Source organism: Myotis myotis, unplaced genomic scaffold, assembly GCF_014108235.1.
Source record: "Myotis myotis isolate mMyoMyo1 unplaced genomic scaffold, mMyoMyo1.p scaffold_m19_p_6, whole genome shotgun sequence".
Classification (NCBI taxonomy): domain Eukaryota; kingdom Metazoa; phylum Chordata; class Mammalia; order Chiroptera; family Vespertilionidae; genus Myotis; species Myotis myotis.
In genome coordinates, this window is record NW_023416368.1 from 3,020,348 (window position 1) to 3,042,735 (window position 22,388).

A 22,388-nucleotide genomic window follows, 5' to 3' on the forward strand; every position below is an offset into this window, starting at 1 on the left:
CCGGGTGCGAGGCTCGGGCAGAGGGGATCCTGCGGGCAGAGCAGCCGACGCTGGTCTGGGGGCACCAGGTGGTTCAAGTACAAGGATGCTCTTCCTTTCTTCGCCTTCAGTCCCTGGGAAAGACCCAGGCTCTGCCCAGACTGCAGCCAGGGCCTTGGTCTCTCCCCAAAGTGGATTTCCTACAGAAACACCCCACATCATGGCACCTGCCCCATGTCGCTGCTTGTTCCGAGCTCGAGCTAAAGGGCGGAGCAGAACCGTGAAGCCTGGAGCACGTGGCTCAGAGGACAGTGGGCCTGCGTGTGTGTGTGTGTGTGTGTGTGTGTGTGTGTGTGTGTGTGTGTGGCATGTGGGTGGCATGTGTGCACGTGTGCGGCATTGTGTGTGCATGTACATGTGCGTGTGGCATGTGCGTGCGGCATGTATGTGCGCGTGTGGCGCGTGCGCGTGCATGTGTGTGTGCACGGCATGTGTGCGTGCGTGTGTGCGTGTGCATGTGTGTGTGCATGTGTGCGTGTGTGATGGAGTCTCTGTTCTCACTGGTTAAGGATTTGTTCATTCAATAAGTGGTTGCTGGTTGCGTGGTCCGACCTGTAGACGTGCGCTCACAGGTGCAGGCGCAGTTGCCGGCGTCACGGAGAGAAGCGCGTGTCTCTGTTGCGCCCGTGGGTGCAGATGCCGGCCCTTCAGGTCCAGCCTGTGTGCAGCCGCGTGTGCTCCCGCCACTGTCCCGCCCTCCGCTGGCCTGACCCGCTCGTGGGGCGTCCGTCGGCCCCGCTCGGTCAGTGGGAGCGAGCGCACTTGGTCACGATGTGATACTTGGGGTCAGGAATGGGTTTTCTTCCTGAGAAGCTGAGTTTACAGAGTTGAGTTGTGAGCAGGTGGCATGAGCTCCCAGGAGAGAGGCCCTTTAACAAGCGGATGTTGCAAAAACTGGGCCTTGCGCTTCAAAGAGCAGCACAGGTAGCTCCCCAGTAAGTTCACGGATGAGTTCACATCTTTTCTTTTTAAATTTTATTTCAGAGAGGAAGGGAGAGGGAGAGGGAAGCATCAGTGATGAGGGAGAAGCATCCATCGGCTGCCTCCTGCACGCCCCTTACTGAGGATCGAGCCTGCAACCCAGGCATGTGCCCTGACCGGGAATTGAACTGTAACCTCCTGGTTCCTAGGTCGGTGCTTAACCACTGAGCCACACCGGCCAGGCTTAGTTCACATCTTGCTCGTGAAACGCATGTGGACATACATGTGTAGGCGGGGCTAGGGCTCCACACAGGTCCTCTCTGTCGGACTCGCCGTCTTACTTTCCAGACATTGTGTGTCCAGTTAGCAGCGGTCAGGGTTAACGTTTATGGAGAACTGTGCGAAGGAGGCACTTTAATTAATGTGCACAGCCCTTCACAACAACCAGCTGAAGTAGGTTCCATTTTATTTCCCGCTTCACTGCTGGGGAAACCGAGGCACAGAGCAGCCAGGGAGCCGGCCCAGGGTCCGGAGCCGGAGCCGGAGCCGGAGTCACTGCCCCTCGGAGTGTGCAGGGGCCGAGGGCAGCCGGGCATCCCGGACCCCAGCCTGTTCTGTGCCCGCAGGCGCGTTGTGGGAAGGGCGGTCTCGCGGCGCCCGGGCGGGCTGGCTCTGCCTCCCCCTTCGCCCAGGCTCTGAAAGGGTCCACGTTCGTCCGCTCCACTCGCTGGTGGTCACGTGGCTCCCTGGACGCGGTGGCCTGTGCAGGCTGCAGGGCGCTCGCCGGGGAGTGTCCCAGTCCTCTGGCTCGGAGGGTGGCGATGGCTGGCGCGTGTGCTCGGCAGAGGGCTGGGTGGGGGGATCGGGGCACGTGGCCCACGAGCCAGGCCCTGCCCTCTGGGCGCATCACTGAGGAGGAGAAACAGCACAGGCCTGCTGCTGCGGACCCACCTGTGTCTCCTGCCCCTCGGCCGGTCCCTGGGCAGCTCCAGGACAAAATGGGAACTGGGGCTCCAGCCGCCTGAGCCCCGGCCGGGGCCCTTGTTACTTGCGCTGTGTCCGGCCGGTCACTGCCTCCCCTCCCGCTCCTCAGGGCATCCAGTTTTTGATGGAGAACGGCCTGCTGCAGGGCGCCCCGGAGGACGTGGCGCAGTTCCTGTACAAGGGCGAGGGCCTGAACAAGACCGTCATCGGGGACTACCTGGGGGAGCGGTGAGTAGGGGGCTGCGCCGCCAACCTGCCACCCCTCAGGGCCTGCCCCTCGGGGTCCTTCCCCCTGAGCTCCCAGCCCTGAACGGCAGCGCTGTGGGTGCCGGCCTCCCGGTTCCTGGGACGTGCCTTCCGCCCAGCACACCTTCAGGTCAGATGACCGTCTGCCACCCTCCCTCTGGCAGCTGCGACGCAGTCAGTCCCCTACAGAGTCCCCTCTGCATCAAGCCTGCAAACGGGAGATCTTAACTCTTCGTCGCAGGAAGTGGAAACCACAAAACCTTGTCTTAAAATGATGGGCATAGTCTGCAGGGGCCGCAAAGCACCTTCCTCTCTCCCTCCAGGGACGAGTTTAACATTAAAGTGCTCCAGGCTTTTGTCGAGCTCCACGAGTTTGCTGATCTCAACCTCGTCCAAGCCTTAAGGTGAGTGTCGGCAGCGGCTGTCCGAGAGGAGCAGGTGTGGTTGGGAGGCCCCGGCCACTGCGTCCGGTCCAGACCACTCCTGTGCTGGGAGCACTCGCCCAGGGAGAGGGGCAGGCGCAGGGGCGGGGCTGTGCAGCCTCCACATGGCCCTCCGTCCGGACTGGGGTGTGGCGCCCGGTGCTGGATCCCGTCGGATGCTGCAGCAGATTCCGAGTTTCTGTTCTGGAAAACTGCCTGGTAGGGAGGTGCAGGCCGGGCGTGTCGGGGCGGGTCTGGGGGCGCAGACCCAGTGGCTGGGACGCCATTTCTCGTGGCTGCTCAGCCTCTGGCCAGAGCCTCAGGGTCTTGACTGGGGCAGGTGTCAGTGGGTGGTGAGGCCGGAACCCAGGCGGCTCGGTGGGTCCTCGGGCTCTGCTGTCCTCCCTACCCGTCCCGTCCCGCCCAGGGGAGGGGCCCTGCACTGTGGGGGCGCTATAGGCACTGAGGCCCAGAGGGCGCTGTCCCCCCCCCAACCCCACGCGGCAGGTCCTCCTGGCCAGTGGGGAGGCCAGGACTGGACCCTGACGGCCATTCTGGCCTCGTTTCTCTCCAGGCAGTTCCTGTGGAGCTTCCGGCTCCCCGGGGAGGCCCAGAAAATCGACCGCATGATGGAGGCGTTCGCGTCCCGCTACTGCCTGTGCAACCCCGGCGTCTTCCAGTCCACAGGTCAGTGATGGTCGGCGGCGTGTGTGCCGTGGGGCCACCCCCAGGCCGCTCTCCTGCACGCGGTGGCCTCTGACATAGCACCCAGACCAGCCTCCCGGCCCCGCCGCTGAGCCCCGCCCTCTGACCTCGCAGACACGTGCTATGTGCTGTCCTTCGCCATCATCATGCTCAACACCAGCCTGCACAACCACAACGTGCGGGACAAGCCCACGGCCGAGCGCTTCGTCACCATGAACCGAGGCATCAACGAGGGCGGGGACCTGCCCGAGGAGCTGCTGAGGGTGAGCCCGCGAGCCGCCCTCCCCGCCCTGCGCGTGGCCTCCGTCCTCAGGAGGGTCCCCGTGAGCGTGGGCAGCACCAGCCCACTGACCTGGAAGCATCTCTAGCGCGCCCCTCGCCGCCCCGTCCCCTGGGCTGGCCGCTGCCCCGTCCCCGGGGCCGGTCGGCTGGGAAGGACAGGCCTCCGCTGAACCGGGCGCCGCTGCTGTCCTGGCAGAACTTGTACGAGAGCATCAAGAACGAGCCCTTCAAGATCCCGGAGGACGACGGCAACGACCTGACCCACACCTTCTTCAACCCCGACCGCGAGGGCTGGCTGCTGAAGCTGGGTGAGTGGGGCTGAGAGGGGCCTGAGGCAGCTGCATGGGGGGGGGGGGGCAAGAGCCCAGCCCAGGGCCAGAGATGGGGGGGCGGGGGGGGGAGACAGGTGGCTCTGGGCTGAGGAGCAGCTGGAGCAAAGGCCCTGGGGCCACAGCTGGGGTGGGCCCAAGGTCCTTGGAGGGAGCAGCAAGAATCTTGGGGAGGCACGTGGTCAGACCCTTGGGACAGGGACCAGGGGGCGGGAGCAGCCTGTCAGGGAGAAGGGGAGACCCAGCCAGACCTGCCTTCACAGCATGGCCTAGGCCCTCCCCAGGCCTGGCCTCAGGAGGATAGATGTCCCATCAGTGAGGGTCCCCGAGGGCTCTCCAAGGTCTACCCACGGACACCAAATTCCAGCTGTTGGGACTCCCTCCCGAAGCCGCCTCCCCCTGGACCTCTGCAACCTCAGCCCCGGGATGACCAGGGGGCGGGCCAGTGTCCCCCATGTCCCCCGTGCCCCCACGCCTCCGTGCAGGGATGGCCCCGTGCCTCAGCCCGATGGCCCGCACCCGCTTGCATGTGTGCTGTGGGGAAGGGGCCGCGCCCCCGAGACCGTGGTCGCCTTGGGAGCCGCGGGGCAGGACGAGCCGCTCCTCCCTCTGCCCGTGGTCTGTCAGCTCCCACACCTGCGCTTTTCTCGTCATTGTTTGTAAGCTTGTCGGGCAGGGGCTGGAATGTGAAGCCAGTTTTCTCTGCTGAATACTTAAGGGTGAAAAACATTTCTCTTCCATAGAGAAAGGCGTAGACACAGATGAGCTGTGTGTGTGTGTGTTTACGTGCGTGTCCCAGATCTTGTTAAGAGATTAATTCAATCTCATAATTCCCCGGGCCGAGGAGTAATTGATTTTGATGGATCCCAGGGCCGCGCAGAGCTCGGTCATGTGACCAGAGCCCTGATGGAAGGGATTGAGCCCTGGGCGGACGGCCCGCTGCCATCGGTGTCATTTCCACGTGGGGAAATTAAGCCCATTCATCGCGACTGATTTCCAGGAGGCGCATTGGGAAAGCAATTGAGTTGTCTGGGTGCCCAGGGGGCTGAGAGGGCAGCGGCAGGCCTGGGTGGGGTGCCCACGGGACCCAGCAGAGCACCAGGCCGCGCGCCCACGTGTCGCCAGGTGGGCAGGAGCCGTCCGAATGGCCCAGGCCACACGGCTGGTCAGGACGCGGCTGAGTGTTGGACGGACGGTTGTGCGTTTTCACGAGGAAGGAAACAAAACCACGCGTGGCTCCTGGTGGCCCTCTGACGGCGGTCGCCTGGGCAGGTCCGGGCCAGGGTCCTGCCGGCGCGGCTCTGCTCACGGCCTCTGCTTGCAGGCGGGCGCGTGAAGACCTGGAAGCGGCGGTGGTTCATCCTCACCGACAACTGCCTCTATTACTTCGAATACACGACGGTAAGCGCGGGCGGCGGCCGGCCCCTCCCTCGGCGGCAGGCCCCTCCCTCGGCGGCAGGCCCGGCAGCCCGTGAGGCTGGCTGCGTGCTCCTCTCTCGCAGGATAAGGAGCCGCGGGGGATCATCCCGCTGGAGAACCTCAGCATCCGGGAGGTGGAGGACCCCCGCAAGCCCGTAAGCTGCCTGGCTCCTGCCCCCGTCTGTCCCTCTGCCCGCTCCGGCGCTCCCGCGCTGGCCGCTGGGGGGAGGGGAGGGTGGACACAATATGACCACCTCCCCGGCCCTCCTGACGGTCCCGCTCTGCCCCACCAGAACTGTTTCGAGCTTTATAACCCAAGCCACAAGGGGCAGGTCATCAAAGCCTGCAAGACGGAGGCGGACGGCCGGGTGGTGGAGGGCAACCACGTGGTGTACCGCATCTCGGCGCCCAGCCCGGAGGAGAAGGAGGAGTGGATGAAGTCCATCAGGTGGGGCCCAGGCCGCGGACCAGGCTCAGGCTGTCAGTTCCGTGTGGTTATCGGTAAAAGCCTGTGAGTCTTAGGATCGCAGGACGCCCGTCAGTAACCATCAGAAAGCTTTGAAAAGATGCAGAGTTCTTACTTAAAAGACCCAGAAATGACACAGCTGACGTGGGGCCACCCCGCGAGCTGGTGGGGCAGGGGGCGGGGATAGTGTCACATGGGCCTGGGAGCTGCTTTTATTGGGGGCGAGGGTGGGAGCCTAGAGTTTTGAGGGTTCACTCTTTATTGGTGAAAATTAAAACTCTCGTACAAGTGGGAATTCAAAGCGCAGGAGGAGAAAACAAGCAAGTAGCCTAAATGGTCGTCTCCTGAAATCGAGATCTCTGACACGCAGGAGCACGGGGTGGCCTGGCCAAGTCTGGCTGCCGCATTGTCCTTGGGTGGGTGGCGGCCTTGTTGTCACAGTGGAGTCAGGCCTTGTGTTATGAGTTAGAGGCGCAGACGGCGGGGCTGACAGCACAGGCTCCAGGCCTGCACAGATCTGCTGCGGGCACCTCTACCTCTGCACTTGGAGGTGTGTGTGTGTGTGTGTGTGTGTGTACACGTGTGCACAGGTCTGCTGCGGGCACCTCTACCTCTGCACTTGGAGGTGTGTGTGTGTGTGTGTGTGTGTGTGTACACGTGTGCACAGGTCTGCTGCGGGCACCTCTACCTCTGCACTTGGAGGCGTGTGTGTGTGTGTGTGTGTGTGTGTGTACACGTGTGCACAGGTCTGCTACGGGCACCTCTGCACTTAGAGGCATGTGTGTGTGGTGTACATGTGTGCACGGGTCTGCTACGGGCACCTCTGCACCTGGAGGTGTGTGTGTGTGTGTGTGTGTGTGTACACGCGTGCACAGGTCTGCTGCGGGCACCTCTGTACTCGGAGGCGTGTGTGTGTGTGTGTGTGTGTGTACACGTGTGCACGGGTCAGCTGCGGGCACCTCTGCACTCAGAGGCGTGTGTATGTGTGTATGTGTGTGTGTGTACACGTGTGCACGGGTCTGCTGTGGGCACCTCTGCACTCGGAGGCGCACCTGTCTGGTGGGAGAGCCCGCGGTGGAGGGGGCGCACCTAACTGCGTGTTTCCGTGTCCCCAGAGCGAGCATCAGCAGGGACCCTTTCTACGACATGCTGGCCACGCGGAAAAGGAGGATTGCCAATAAAAAGTAGCTTTCCTCGCCTGAACAGGTAAAAAGTAAAACCAAAACCCCACAGCAGAGGGGCCGGGCGAGGCAGCCCAGGAAGCGGTGCGCCAGCGCGGCCTGCGGGCCCCGAAGCCTCACGCGCGTCTGGTGAGCGACACCGGGCGTTTCCCTCCCGCCAACCTCGGCCTCGCGGCCGTGTCCACTCGTCCTCCTTGCGGTTCCTGTGGCAGCGGCGCCTGGGAGTCGAGCCGCGACCATCCACGCAGCGGACTCGGGCGCGAGGTCTGCCACGGAACCTCGCTCCTCCAGTCGCCACACATGCTCATTCGTGATGGTGTTCACTGTTTTAGAAGCTTCTGTTTTATATCAAAACGAAAGAAAAGCTACCACTTTTTTATTCAGATTTTTTTTCTCAGATATATAGGACTCTAGCTTTTATATGCCTTTTTATACTCTGAAATTATGAAAGATACTTACTTTCTGATAGTATTTTTAGAATGGCAGCTATAAACGTAACTCCCGCCACAAGTATGTACTGTGCACTGAACAGAAGTGATGTAGACACTATATATGCAGCAGCCGGGCGGGCACTGCACGGGGGGCGCCCTCATTCCTCCTGGACAGGGAGGGTCCAATTCCCCAGGGACCCCTCAGCTCAGGCCTGGTGGCCCCCCAGACACTTCCTGAAAAGGCCAATCAGTACCGCTGATGATTGGGGGCATTTGTCCCATAACTGCGGAGCCCCGGCACAGACCTGTGTGGAACCAGATGAAACTGCCTGTGTGGGACGCCCACAAGCCGCAGTTCCATCGGTTCCACTGAACACGGGGCTGGTTCAGCCTGCGGCCACTGCCTTCGCTATTGAGAACCTTCGTGCAGAAAGGACGCTTGTGTCCCTGATCTGACCGTTGACCACGTTCCTCAATAGGATCGAAGGCATGGAAGTAACGAAAAGCACGCTCACTGCACGTGGCGGAGCTCTCCTGTCCCGTCCCGCGGGGAGAGCGGGCTGCGGGGCGATGTGGCGTTTAGGGTTTCCTGTCAACAGTACAGCCCCAGGTGCACGCTGTGGGGCACCTCGCAGGCCCAGGACCGGGTGCTGGCCGGGCCCCAGCACATCCCAGACCGACCGTGGCGCACAGGTGGCGGGGCTGGAGCCGTGCTGGCTCTCCGGGACACGCCTTTCTTTTCCTTGGGGCTTTGTTCCCATCGCCAGGACGGCCTTGCTCACGGGGCTGTTCTGGTGGTGGGTCCCTTCCCCCACCAGCTCCTCTCCCTGCCCGTCCGCTTGGGCACACCCTGAACTTGCACCCTTTAGAGGTCTTCCCCCTGCGAAAGCCCAGCCCGAGAAGGAGAAGCCGACTGACCTATGCACGGACGTGGAGATCCGACGGCAGGAGGAACTTCCTGAGCGTGGCCTTGCTGAGACTGGGTGGCCGTGGGCCTAGGCCTCGAGCTGCTGATCTTGACGTAGCTTTAAGTCACACTAGACTAGAAAGGGCTGAGCCCACGGTCCTCCGACATGCATCAGACCGGCTTTCCTGGCTTATCCCCAAGCTCTTCAGCTTTGTTATTGTACCGATACCTCAAATTCGAAGCTTTAGTTTTTGAGAAAGGCAAGTCTTTGTTCTCAAAATGCCCGGCTGCTGCATGTGCAACTCTGGCCTCCACACACAGACGCGGCAGCGCCGCCCCCGGGCTGGCCCCATGCCCAGGACTGCCCACTCAGTCCCCACGCGTGGACTTGTCCTGTGACCCAGGTCGGACCCTGGGGAGACGGGCTGTCTGTCTCTCGGGTGTGGCCTCAGCGGGGCTGGGCGAAGGGACGGGAAGCCCTGGAGGGATGCTTCTCTGGCGCCTGTGAGGGGGCTCGGTGCAGAGAGCCATGGTGCCCACGCTGTGTGCTTGCCTCAGCCACGGGAACCACCCCGTGCCAGGCGTCGTGGTGACAGATTAACCTAACAGGCATGAAGCCGTCACCCCCGAGCCCTCAGGCAGGCCTGGTCTGAAAAACCAGCAGACGTGGAGCTGGCGGCCTGGTGCCTGGGCCAATACGATCATGTTCATCCCCCCCCCCCCCCCCAATGCTGAATTATCCCCACTCTGGCCAAAGACATGCTCCCTGAGACCCAGGGCAGGCGGTGAGGGGCGCTGGGCAGATGCAGCAGCCCCCCAGCCCACAGCCTCTGTTGGCAGAGACCCAGACAAGCAAGCGTCCTCAGGATCACAGGACATTTTGAGCAGTTTAACGTGGTACCAAACTGAGTCCAGACAGAAGCTATTTCTAGGTGAAGCGATGCCTATTTTTCAAGTTAAGATGCACAGACCTACGTAGATGCACTTTGCCGAAAAGTTAGGTTTGGTGTAGACCAGAAGCCACACGTGATTTCTTGTTTTCTTAGAAGACATTTCTATTTACAGTAAATATCGTTAGTATGTAAATAATGTACATATATGTTGATTCCTGGGGTGTTTATTCAATGTATATACTCCCACAATTTGCATGAAGAAATATCGTACATCAGTATTTTGTTGTAAATAGTAAAACTGGAGGGGGTGTGGCTGTCAAATACTATGTTCACGGAATAAAAGGAAATGCATTGTTACAAGACTGCCTAAGACTGGGTTCTTTGAAATAGATTGCTGGGGCCAGCAACCCTGCCCCCATTTCCCCGCCCCCCATTTGCACCTTCCGCCCTGAGCTTTGGCAGTTTTTAAAAAGTAAAGGCAACAGGAAGAAGTCATGCGACGTGTCCGTAAGCAAATGGGGCAAACAGCAGTAAAAAAGAAGACACAAATGTTTAATTTGCTGCCATTTATATACTATATAAATTTTACATGCTGTATATTTACAGTGGGGCAAGTGCTTTTTTAATCTTTAAAAAAACAAAGATCAAACTTTAGACATCTCTGAACAACACAAACTGTATAAACCATACAGATTATTCAGATACAAACTGTATTAAATACAGTTGTCCCCACGCCGTCTCCTGATGCAGGACCAGTGAATTATAAGTGTATCACAGTTTGATAGCATATCCATATTAAAAATAAAATCACAGTATGATTTTGTCTGTAACTAGAAACTTTTCAGGGACCAAGCTGATAACTCAGACTCCAATATCATAGTCAAGACAAGAGAAACTGTATAAAAAGTGTTATGTAATAAAAAACGTACTGTAGGCTTTACAAATAATGTCTGGATTATACATTCATAATGTAAATACTCATCATAACTGGTAAGTTGATTGGAATAGTTCCACAAAGTTCAAAAACAGAACTTGTCTATAAAATACACCTTCCAATCTTGAATAAACTGAAACATGAAGCACGTTTGTTTCTAGTGTCAGACATTACAGAAAACACTGCTCTCGAGTCAGCCGAGAGCTCGCGGAGCTTAAATAGTCTTTAAATTAAATATGCACTGTCAGCTGTTTGTACGTGAACAATCCCAGGGTCCCGGCTGGCCTTGCACCGGAGGTCTGATTGGAGGAGCATTACATGGAATACGAGAGGTCAACCTGAGTCTGTGATTAAGCAGCATTGAGATGTTCTAGTCCAGGGCGTCGCTTTTCATGTGATTTACATACATGTACTTTACAATGCTCAGCAGTTGTAGAAAGTGTTCGTCCATTTGGAATAAGGGTAATTAAGAAAAGGTAAAAACTAAAAAAGAAGTTCTCCATGGTAAAATCTGTACAGTATTTACTAAAGAAGCACCACGCAGATCTGAACAAAGTTATTTTCTATGTTTATAATGGAAGCTGGGTTGGGGATGGCTTCTGTTGGACATGTTGAATCTGAAAGACAAGAGGCAGGAAGCTGGAGCAGAGGGTCTAAGGAGCCCGCAGGCCTTGCTGCGGCACACGTCGCACCAGGACTATCTGTGGACTCGCTGCAGCCCGGCCTCGGGTAAGCTCTTCCTTACCGCACTGCCTGCCTTTCTGAATGGCTGTAAAGGGACTGGGCGGTTCCAGACACATAGGCCAGTCGTGCTGACGGCCGAGGCAGCAGGCAGCTCAGCACGAGGGCGCCATCTGCTGGGCATGGACCATGCCCACCGAACTCCAACTGGCTAATCCATCTCAACCCCTGAAGCCCTTAGCTGGGCTCAGGCCTTCCCAAGGACACACGGGTAAGTCATGTGGACTAACTGCACGTTAACCTGTGGACACATCACTGAGGTGTGTGTTTAAGTCCCTCTTGCTGACCAGAGTTAGACATTTGGGTAAAATGGCTGCCTCTCCCCTTTCCCGCAGCAAGGGCAGGTGCGAGACACGAGTCCGTCTCCCACATCAGCTGCGTCGCACTGACCAGGTTTGGATCTGCTCTAAAACACCTAAACCTCATTCAAATCAAGCAAACCCTTTTGTCGAAAATGGGGGGTGGGGCCAGACGCCTCTGATTTGTGGGTGTTCTGGCCCTGGTGTGTGTGGAGGATGGAGATTCCAGGGGCCCCTCTCAGGCATCCGGGAGGTCTGGGTGGAGGAGGCTGGATTTTCCATCTCTCCAAACGTTTCCCTATTATTCTGACGCTTCAAATACCCTCATTTTCTTACGAGGGAGGAAGGAGGGTTGGAGCCAGGATACTGACGAGGAGGGAGTGTTAAGCACAGTGCCAGCCTGGAGGACAGGGTCAGCTGCCCTTGCAGGGGAGCCTCCCGCACCTGTCCCCCACACCCGTGTCCCAAACTCTGTCCCCACAGTGCCTCTGCCAACAGTCATGGATAGACAGACGTGAAAACAGCTTACCATAACTAGTGAATTCTTTGTTTGAGGCCAAGCTTTCAGTCACCTAGAACGCAAGCAAAGGTTAAGAGACAGTTTAATGGTCTCATGGTGTCTGGTCCTGTGCCGGGTGCACAGCAGGCTCACAGCTCCGCGGGAAATAACGCCACACCGGGCCCAGCGTGCGCAGGGGTGTGTGGAGGGGCCCTTTCTCCGGGGGTTCGGGAAGACAGTCACCGCGGGGAGAAGCCGGGAAGCCACGCACGCCCGTGGACATGGTCCATCAGCCTTGTCACATGAGGTGGGGCAGGCTTTACACCAGAGACAGCGAGTCTGAAGGACAGATCAGCGGTCAAGACACCAGGACAGAGGACACGTGTCCCAACAGTTGACGGGGATGCTTGAAGGCCAGGTGACTGGCCCTTCCTGAGGGGACAGGCGGGGACAGTGCCGGGGCTGCTCAGAGTGGAGGTGTTGGATCGGGGACAGGACCACCGGCCACCTTGGGACACAAGCCTGACGGCAGCCCCTGGAGACAGAGCAGAGCTGCCCACGCCACCAGCGAGGTGGGCACTCGGCCTCCCCTCCCTCCAGAGCCCTGGGCGGCCCCACCCCCTGCGGAGGAGTCTGGCAACAGTGCTCGCTGCCTGGGACCCGTGCACACAGCCCCTCCCTGCGCAAGGGAGAGGGACTTCCCCCGACACTGACATGTTCACGGGAAACCAATCTGGAGACACATTAATCCCTTAAAAACAGCAAATACCACTTCCGCTCCACTTTCTTGCTGCCGAGGGCTGCCAGCTCCCACCACACGCCCTCCCGATGGAACACGCCATGCCTCGAGGTGCTGTTCTCTCCTCGCCAACACGGGCCCAGGTGCCCTCCTAGCCAACCTTCACAGGCTGGCCGCCCCCCACAGGTCACCTCGGCCGAGCCCAGGACACCGTCAGGAACCCTAAGGCCTCTGGGCAACCAGGGTGACAGTCACAGAAGGACACCTCGGGGTCCAGGGCGGTCAGCAAACTCTCCACAAAAGGCCGTAAAAGCTGGGCTGTGTTCCACTGCACTCTACACACCATTTCAATTTCATATGCTTTTCATGGGAAATGAAATCTTCTTTGGACTTTTCCAACCACTTGAGATGTTGAAGCCATTCTAACTGGCTGGCCCTGCCCTGGGCTGCGGTTCGCGGCAGCGCTAGGGCGCTGCCTACATCATGCTTTCTCGCAGGCTCCGTGCTGCTCGCCAGGGACGAAGGTCACTGGCACAGAGGAGAGGAGGGGGCAGCTTTAAGTGCAATTAGCGACAGAAAGGACCACACCATTACAGGGGCAGGGCTGTGCAGGTCAGACAAGACGGGACACCCAGAGTGATCCACTCCCCAGGAGCCAGAGCCCCGCACGACAGGTGCGACAGCTGACGTCCCTAATGACCCAAGTCATCAAACTGACTCCTAGGTTATGCTCAGAACGCCTGAGGTCTAAGGATTCCGGAGAGAAGAATATAAAAATGGTCTGAAAAGGAAAGTTCTGGCCCTTCCCGAGGAAAATGGTACCTGGAGCCCTAAATTCCAGGTGTGCATCAGGTTCTGTGAGGCCTGGTCCATGTAACCGGGGCTCCCCAAAATGCTAAGGGGGCCATGCTCCATGCCGCCCTCTCGGGGTGGGGGGTGGAGAAAGCGGGTGGGAGGGGCTCCTGCTGAAGCGCGTCCCCCCGCCACCCCCTCACCGCCCGTGCCATTGGGCCTTCCTCCCAGGTGTCAATCCCCTTTTCTAAAAAGACCAGCTCCTACATTCTTAAGTCCAAGTATCTCCTCTTACCCTGGCCACACTCAGACAGATGACCCCTGTCATCTCTGCTGTCCATCCTTAAATGTTTTGTTTTCTCGCGGAAAGGTCCAGCGCCTTCCAGAGGCAGGCCATCGGTGAGGGGGGGGCTGCCGTCGGCTCTCCGGAAGTGGTCAAGAGCCTCAGAGCTGGCGGCCTTAGCTAAGTGCAGTCCTGAGTCTCGCCCACGGTCCTCCGATTTCCTTGAGTGTCTCTTCTTTTTCTTCTTCTTCTTCCTGTGTCTGTGGAGGTCAGCGTCTGAGCATGCTGCCGAGAGATCCGAGTCCTGCTGGTGCCTGCGGGAGAATAAGCCAGAGCTCAAACCACCACCAAGCAGCCGCCTCGGAGAGAGCCGGGCTTGGCTTTTCCACCCACACGGTGGACACTCAGGATGCAAATGCAGGTAAAATTTTTGTCTGATTTAAAATGCATTGGAAGGATCTCTTAAAGTCCAGGCCATAAATAACCCACTGAAACCCCTCCCACCGCTGCCATTAGCTTTGCTCAGGCCCTAAGGCAGTGATGGCGAACCTTGTGAGCTCGGCGTGTCAGCATTTTGAAAAACCCTAACTTAACTCTGGTGCCGTGTCACATATAGAAATAATTTTTTGATATTTGCAACCATAGTAAAACAAAGACTTACATTTTTGATACTTATTTTATATATTTAAATGCCATTTAACAAAGAAAAATCAACCAAAAAAATGATTTCGCATGTCACCTCTGACACGCAGGTCATAGGTTCGCCCATCACTGCCCTAAGGTGTTCGGCCAAAATCCCAGAGGCAGGACCGACCGAGCTGCTTCTCCTGAACCTGGTGGCTGAGGGAGAAGCCCTCCTGCAGGTGCCAGCCACATGGGGTGCCGGCGAGCCCTTGCCCCCAGGAACCACTATTTACCAAGGGCTCATGGTATTGTTGTCCCAAGGCTGCAATTCTAAGGATGTCAAAGGTATACAGTATAAGATGTGTGAGTAATTCTGTTTGTGCTCACTCGTGTCATCACAGATAAGTCATTTCCAGGACACTCATTGGCCAATTTAGCTTTTTCAAAATACAAAAACATTTCCCAGTTAGATTTCAAATTGAGAAATGGAGACAGAGAAATAGACAAAAACAAAGGCAACAAAAGATGTGTCTAAGATCCCACTTAGGGCGGGAAGTGTCAATGCCACTGCGGCCTCCCGTTCTGTCACCTGGCAGCCAGGAGGTTGAAGGAAGTATGAACAGACATGACAATAAGTACATCCGACCAGGAAGGGTGCTAGCACCAACGGTGAAGGCAAAGCCCTTGAGCCTTCCTGTCCAGCACATCGCACGCTTACTCCTAAGGCGTAAGCATTCACATGGGGATATTTGAAAAATGAGGTTTGTTGGCATTTTATGATCCTGTAAGGTAAGATACAGCTTAAAAGCAGAGCTAAATTTTAGAAATCTGTAAAAATCATGAAATCTCAGAATCCACAGATGAGGAATACAAATCAGACCACCACGCCCCGCCCCACCTGTCGCTGAGCGGGTCGGAGACAGGGAGCCGAGGCCGGTGGCCCCACCACAGCCGAGCGCGGCCACGCCCTCACCTGGAGTCTCGCTCTCGGTGTTTGTCTTTGGATCTCTTTTTCTTCTTTGACTTTTTGTGCTTCTTCACTTTAGGTTCTTCTAAAGGGTCCCTCTGTGCGCTTCTCCAGGCTTTCTTTTCTACGTGGGTGTCACCATGTTCTATACTGTCGTACCTCCGTTTGTGTGACTTCACATTTTCGTGGTCGTGAAAGCGATCAGCGAGGTGACAGCTGCTGCCTTCAGGTGCAAGTGCAATCTTCTCGGCGGACTTCTCAGGGTGGGGCGGCAGGGCGTGGGGGGGGCCTGCCCGGGGGCCGCTCAAGTGGTGCCGTTCCCTCTCTTTGGCACCTAGCTCGTAGCCCTTCCTGCTTTTATAGTCCTTGTAGGGCCGGCCGCCGTACTGACCCACACGGTCATAGTCTCGGTCCCCGTGCAAAGGCCTCCACTCCCACGCCTCCCTGGCCGTGTACGGGGCGTACCTGTCGTGGTAATACCTGCATTTGTCCCACCTCGCTCTGTCCAGGTAGTACTTCTCCCGGCCCCAGGAATGCTCGCTTTCCGAGTGGTGGTACCTGCTCCAGTCGTGGTCGGACCCGCCCCTGCTCCGGGGGTGGTGGTGGCGGTGCCGGGCCAGGCCGCGGTGCTCGCAGGCGTGGTGCGGGCCCCCGCTGCAGTGCTCGGGCCGGCGCCCCTGCAGGGTGCGCTCGCGGGTGTAGGAGTGCCGCCGCCGCCGGTAGCGGTCCTCGGTCTGGCTCCTGCTGTCCCGCGCGTGCTCTCCGCTGGACGAGCGGTCCCTCCGGGTGCGATAGTGTCCTCGGTCCACCTTGCGGAGGCTGCTGATCTTCTCCTTCACCGGAGACCGGGCCTGGCCTTTCTGCCCAGCCTTGTTGTCTTCACGTGGCTCCCCGGGGCTCTGCTCGGGAGCCCCAACCCCTTCTGAATGGTTTTCCGTGACTTTGTCCAACTGAGAAGAGGGCGGCTCCTCTGTAGGCGCCCCCGAGGCTTTAGAAACGTCTTCCGCATCCGTGCACCGGTCTCGGCTGCTGTGGACGGAGGGCCCCTGCTCGCCGTCACCCTCGGGACACGCCGCGGGGCTCGGGCTCAGCCTCCCCGTGGTGTCCCCTGCTGCCGAGTCCGGGGGACTCTCTGCTAACGTCCCTGGTGTATCCTGGGATGCTCTGCTCTCCTCCCCTGTTCCATTCCCAGGGTCGCACAGTTCAGAGAGATGGTCGTCCCCAGCGGTGTTCTTGTTGGCGTTACAAAGGTGGTTGACACTGGGCACGGACTCCTCGGGTTTTGCTGAAATGCTCTCAGGGACTTGTTCTTTGGTAGATGTAGATTGGATGCCGGGGTCCGGGAGCGGCGAAGCCTTCTTCAGTTTGCTGCTAAGACCCCTGTCCGTCTCCAGTTCCTCCCGGGAGTCAGGAGTGGGGCTGCCGGGCTCCAGTCCTGCCTCAGGATGCTCTGTCTGGCTCCCGTCTGTTCCAGGTGCACTGCAGCCCGACCAAAACAAATAACAAATTAGTCATTCGCCAGACTGCTTTACAGGTTACTGTCATTGGCTCACAGGGACAAACACTTGTTCCAAACAGCCATTTACTAAGTATTTTATGCCTTTAACATATCCGGTTGAAACCCAATAGTGAACTTACCATTTTCTGAAACGTCAAATTGTCTTTCCCTCGTTAAGTAAAAATATGAAATGTTCTATCAAGCCCATCTCCTATCCATTCTCTAGCAACAACAATACTGAGGTTCTAGGCTGCTTCTGTTCCCAGGGAGACTCGCCTCCTTCACAACTAAGTCTGAACGTCCAACCGGTCAGATGACAGGGGAGGCTTGACTGTTCCTCTGGACCCCTTTCCACCCGACAGGGCCGAGCTGCTGCAATGACTCAGAATCGCTGAGGGATCGCTGGGCTTCGGGAAACGAGCTTTGCCCTTGGTCGCCGGGGAGCTTTCGATGGATGTGAGGCTAATGAAAGCTGCCAAGAGACCATCAGAACCCGACAGGGGCCCCACTTTTGGCAGGAAGGTGTCTGGGAGAGGGTAGACAGACGAGGCCACTACACGTTTTCTCGAGCGTGGCAGTGAGATTCTCAAGTCAGCACGTGGCGCAACACACCCGGTTACGCCCCATGCACGGCCTGGCTCACGCCCACGCACATACGTGTGGTCACTCCCATGCACATACGTGTGCGGACACGCCGAGCTAGACTAGGGAGGGAACAGAGGGACCTGTATGCCCGTGACCAAGTGCTCACGCTGCTCCATCTTCCCGGGAGCCCAGAGCTGGGCGTTTCCTGCCTCCAGGATTGACTCCATTCCACTCGGCTCAGCCAGCCTTCCCCGCAGTGGCCAGTGAGGCAGCACTGCCAGGACCATTGGGAAAATGGGGTGCATTTCTGGGTTGTCACAATGAAGGGGAGCCCCGCTGGCACTAGCAGGAAGGGGAGAGGCAGGCAGGCCCACGGAACAGGCGAGTGCCCTGTGACGGGCAGCTCCAGGGAAACGAGCTTTTCCAGGAACACAGCTAGTGGGTCTGAACGCCACTTAAGCTGCCCGCCACGAGGACTCATTTCCCTGGTGGTGGCTGCGTGTGGCGCGGGGCTCCGACCTCAGGCCGCACTGGAAGCTGTCACATCGCAGCAAACCCGGCCCGCTGCGTTGCTGCCTCGCGTAGTGCCGGCTCGCCTGGCTGCCACGTGCTGCAATACAACTGCTACACATTCCTTTCCTCCTACTCCCATTACATTTAGGTCAATATCCTGGTTTTTTTAAATGACAGTGTGGAAGCGGGACTACCTTTTCCATAAATGCGGTTTCAGAATTCTGGAGGGGGCAAGACCAAACATGTGCTACCGACAGCTGAGAACCACGGCCCTGTCCTGGGCGGAGGACGTGGGCGGGCTAGGTGCCCAGCAGCAGTGTGCTGACGACAGCCCTGAGGAGAAGACGCGCTAGCTGAGGGCAGCAAGCTTTCCTGGACTATCAGCTGATACATTTTTTCTTTACTTCTTACAAAAGCAAGTGAACAAATGCCATAGATCATTCAAGTCATCCCAGGAGTCAAGACATGCACAGAATTAAACCAGTGACAGGCCCAGACACCGCTGGGATTTCCTCCCGAGTTAGTTACCTTGTCTCATCCGTCGAGCCTTTCCCTTTGTTGCCGAGCTTGAAAGTCTCTAAGATTTTGTCTTCCGGGAGAGGTGGCAAAGGAGCGGGCATCAACTACAATAAAAAACAAAGATGCTCCAACTCTGGTCGCTACTCCCCACCTCCTGAAGTCTAGCCAGCGACCCGCCCACCCCACCCAACCCCACTCACCTTTCCAGGGAGACCATTTGCCTTAGAAAAGGGGTTTTCTGAGTGTAGGTCAGGCTGGACTTGGCAGCTGGCACCATCGAAGGACAGACCGTTCTCTTCCGGGTCACTGTCTGTACTGACACTAGCACCATTTAGAGTCACAGGTTCTCGAAACTCATGCTGAGAGGCCTCGTCAGCTTCAGCATCCAGAGCAGAAGAGTTCGAGCTCTCGACCGTGCCCAGACCGTTCTCCCTGCCGAGGCCCTTGGCCTCCTCGTCAGACTCTTCCGATGACTCGGCACCGTAGGGGACCAGGACGCTGGAGTTCAGCTTGGACTTGCCGTTCATCACTGGCTTGGAGCAGGACTCACTCGGGGCCATCGGCTTTGTGACTTTACTGGGAGCTGACGTGGTGGGGGCACTCGAGGTAGACTGTATTGCAGAAGAAGTGGTAATGGTAGAAGAGGGAACAGGCTTGGTAGGGTTCTCCAAACAATTGTTGTGAAGGTTAGGCTGAGACTGACCTTGGCGAACAGGTAACTTGTTGTGAATACTGATGGTGATTTTTTGTTTCTTGGGATGCTCCGGGATAACTGAGGCCCTGTTAACTGACCAGTTTTGAACAGAAGTTGAAGCGTTAACAGCACCAGCCCTGCTGACATTGGAATTTCCATTAGGACTGGACACGGAGCTGCTGGGCGTTTCTTTCAAGGGTCCGGTCCCATTCAAGTGCGGCGGGTTCTGGAAGCAAGAAGACCACAGCCCTGGTGAGCATTCCAGAGAGTCACAGGCAGAGAACCCACTCTGGCTACAGACCCTTCCCAGGGAGTCTTTTTCTAAATTATAAGCTTTACACACCTAGAAACACCCCCTCTCCTCACCCACTCCTACCTGCACAAACCTTTCACAGGTCATCGTTTTCTGATAATTAAGCAGCAAACAGAGACAACTATTTTTGCCCAGAAAACATGGCCCAGACCATACTCTTTCTGCTCCAATCGGGCAGAGTGAAGAGGCCCTTTAAGTAGTCTCATATGTTCTCCTTGGTTTTCTTGGGAGCCGAGCTGTACAAGCAGAAGGAAGTGCCAGCCAGCAGGGAACGGCTGTTGGCCATGGTAGCTAGGGAGCTGGTCACGTGGGCAGACAGAGAAGAGTGCCTTCAGGCACCACTGGCCCGCCCATCCCCTTCCCCAACAATATCTCTGAATCCCAGATTCCAACTACTGCTGCTATACCCCAGAGGCTGCAAACTGGAGGTCATGGGTGAAATCTCGTTCACAGATGAATTCTGTTTGGCCTTCACAATGTTTTCTTAAATATCTGAATTAGTTCCTATCATAACATTGAAAGGTTTCGTGGAGTGGGGGTGGCGGGGGGAGACTCTTGAAAAATCAGTAGTAGCCACCGCTCAGCACAGGGCATGTGCTCTCCTGATGTCACCCTCACGAAGAGTCCAATTCAGGAGCCCGCTGCCTGCCCAGCTCCCAGAGGCCTTAGAGGTGTAACTCCTGCCATAATCCACACACTGCCCCACGTCCACAGGACACAGCACACAACTGGATAATCTGCTGGTTCAAAACCAAAGGAACTCAAACTGAAAGGCTGTTAACACACTACAGCACAGAGGACAGGGATTATTCCAACATGTGGACAAGCCGTCGCGACCTCACATGGAAGTCTACCAAAAGATGGGCCTCTGTTCCACAAAGGGTCTCAAGGCCCAGGCCTGTCATCAGTTCTCCCCAAGAGGCCACCTGGAAGTGTGGCCACACCCAGCTGGACACAGAAAGCGCCACACTCATGAAAGGGCTGAGCAGACATAATGAAAGTGTCCTGTCGGTTCGGGGCCACTTGCCTGCAGTCCAGCATTAATAAGGGTCCCCAAGTATTTCATCAAGTGAATGGAAGTCCAGCGCGAGAGCTAAACTCTCTAGCGTTTAAATACCCTTATACCCGGGATCTGCTTCTTCACCATTACATCCACACTCTGTGAGGTGCTGTGCACTTGGAATATGTTATAATGAACCAGTGGCCCGGTGCACGGATTCATGCACATTGAAAGGAAATTAGAAGAAAGATTCATGTGGTAATTACGTTACTGCAAAAAATTACATGTCAAAATAGTACATATAATATAGTACTATAAAATTAAAACACACGTGCGATTGGCACCAGCGAGAGCTTTATATGTATCGTGCATGCGCCAGTCAACATTGATTTTTAAATGAGAGGCCCGGTGCACGAAATTCATACATGGGTGCGGTCCCTAGGCCTGGTCAGTGATCAAAGTGCGAGCGTCTGGCATGGAAGGGCAGGTCCCAGCTGATCTCTGGGCCCTGGGCCCCCCTCCACCTGAGTTACGGCGCCTGAGTCCCCACGCGGAGATGCAGTGAGCACGGCCAGATTCCGCAGGCCCGGGCGCAGCGTGGGCCTCTGGTCCGCCCAGCGATGCCACCCAGAAGCCAGGTGGGCAGCACACTCTCTCCTGGCCGGCCTCGCAGACTGGCTCCTACGCAAACCCACAGGGAGCCCGACCAGCCCCTGTGGTCCTGGCGTCTGCGGCCCGGCTCAACTGGAAGAGGCTGCCCTGGTACGGGGCAGCTCCTCACGGGCACCCAGCACCTGAGCATGGGGGCTTCCCCGGCACACAAGCCCTGGCGTCCCAGGGGAGGGTACTAGGGGGAGTAAAAGCGAGCTTTGCGGACACCCCACATTCTCACCGCACCTCTGTCCCCATCACCCCTGCCCCCAGGTAGCCAGCGAGAGGTTACAGCATGTCTCCGCCTGCCATGTTCCGTGCCACCCATTGGTGGTCAGCGCACATCATAGTGAGCTGTCAAACTCCCTGTCTCCTGGTTGAACCGCCCGAGGGGACAATTTGCATATTGGGCTTTTATTATATAGGATTGCCAGTACACATCATATGTACTGGCCTGTCAGTGAATAAATCGCGATATGGTTCATGTTGAATGTCAACAAAAACAACCAAATTCACAATCGACAATGACAGATCAAAACACATGCGTGTGATTTGCACCAGTGAAAGCTTTATATGTATCACACATGCACAAGTCAATGTTTATTTTTAAATTGCCAGTGCACATCATATGTACCGGCTGGTTGGTGGGACGTCAGACAGACGGATGGTCAGTCACTTAGCCTTTTATATAAATAGATGACTTGAATATACTATTTTGACAAGAAATTCACTTGCATATAAGGCTATGGCAATTACTGCAATGCTAGCCTGAAGGTTTGAATGATACATTTTTAAATTAACATAAAGGTTACATTCTCTCTATGGAACAGAGTTACCTTAATCATGTGAGAAGGAAGCTGTGGTCCGATGAACCCTGACGTGGCCTGTTTGTTATTGACGACACGCTGACTGATTACAGGTCGGGGAGAGGACTGGCCGGGGCTGTGGGCGGAATGAGTAAGTTCACCTCCATTTTTCACATCATGGGACCTGGAGACGGAGAGTGACATTGCTTAGGGTTACACAGGACATCTCCTTAGAAGAGATTCATTTATGACTCTCAGGTAACAGACCAACCTGCTGCAGCGAACAGAGCTACACATGGACTTTTAGGTCAAGGTCAATGTCAGATGCTCAGATTGGGAGACCACCAGGGTAATTGGGCAAATGGTACTTTTTAAAAAATATTTTTGATTTCAGAGAGGGAGAGGGAGAGAGATAGAAACATCAATATGAGAATCATTGATCAGCTGCCTCCTGCACGCCTCCTACTGGGTATTGAGCCCTCAACCAGGGCATGTGAATTGAATCGTGACCTCCTGGTTCATAGATCGATGCTCAAGCACTGTGCTGCATCTCACCCCTTAGAGCAGTGGTTCTCAACCTTCCTAACGCCGCGACCCTTTAATACAGCGCCTCATGTTGTGGTGACCCCCAACCATAACATTTTCGTTGCTACTTCATAACTGTAATTTTGCTACTGTTATGAATCATAATGTAAATATCTGATAT

At 56.7% G+C, this 22,388-nt stretch overlaps 2 protein-coding genes across 8 annotated transcripts in view; one reads left to right on the forward strand and one right to left on the reverse strand.

Annotated features, from left to right (window-relative positions):
• The window catches only part of CYTH3 (cytohesin 3), a 50,400-nt gene extending 40,815 nt beyond the window's left edge, over positions 1-9,585 (forward strand). The window contains exons 5-13 of one of the 3 annotated variants that reach the window (XM_036312843.1): positions 2,054-2,172; positions 2,514-2,594; positions 3,187-3,299; positions 3,432-3,580; positions 3,796-3,907; positions 5,253-5,329; positions 5,431-5,502; positions 5,641-5,795; positions 6,929-9,585. In XM_036312843.1, the coding sequence (XP_036168736.1) occupies positions 2,054-2,172; positions 2,514-2,594; positions 3,187-3,299; positions 3,432-3,580; positions 3,796-3,907; positions 5,253-5,329; positions 5,431-5,502; positions 5,641-5,795; positions 6,929-7,001 (951 nt within the window). In that variant the 3' untranslated portion in view covers positions 7,002-9,585. Of the gene's footprint in view, positions 1-2,053; positions 2,173-2,513; positions 2,595-2,621; positions 2,832-3,186; positions 3,300-3,431; positions 3,581-3,795; positions 3,908-5,252; positions 5,330-5,430; positions 5,503-5,640; positions 5,796-6,928 lie in introns of those variants that run through there. The other 2 variants (XM_036312844.1, XM_036312845.1) reach the window with 2 other exon arrangements.
• Positions 9,586-9,756: 171 nt separating this feature from the next.
• Positions 9,757-22,388, reverse strand: part of USP42 (ubiquitin specific peptidase 42) — a 35,779-nt gene continuing 23,147 nt past the window's right edge. For 3 of the 5 annotated variants that reach the window (XR_004968172.1, XR_004968169.1, XR_004968170.1), the window contains 8 exons: positions 21,713-21,866; positions 18,419-19,138; positions 18,228-18,322; positions 15,110-16,582; positions 13,525-13,826; positions 12,468-12,965; positions 11,729-11,771; positions 9,757-10,776 (listed from right to left, as the gene is read on the reverse strand). Coding sequence is in view for 1 of the 5 variants with exons in the window: in XM_036312842.1 (XP_036168735.1) it covers positions 11,764-11,771; positions 13,525-13,826; positions 15,110-16,582; positions 18,228-18,322; positions 18,419-19,138; positions 21,713-21,866 (2,752 nt within the window). In the remaining 4 variants the exon portion in view is untranslated. Of the gene's footprint in view, positions 10,777-11,728; positions 12,038-12,467; positions 12,966-13,524; positions 13,827-15,109; positions 16,583-18,227; positions 18,323-18,418; positions 19,139-21,712; positions 21,867-22,388 lie in introns of all 5 variants that reach the window. The other 2 variants (XR_004968171.1, XM_036312842.1) reach the window with 2 other exon arrangements.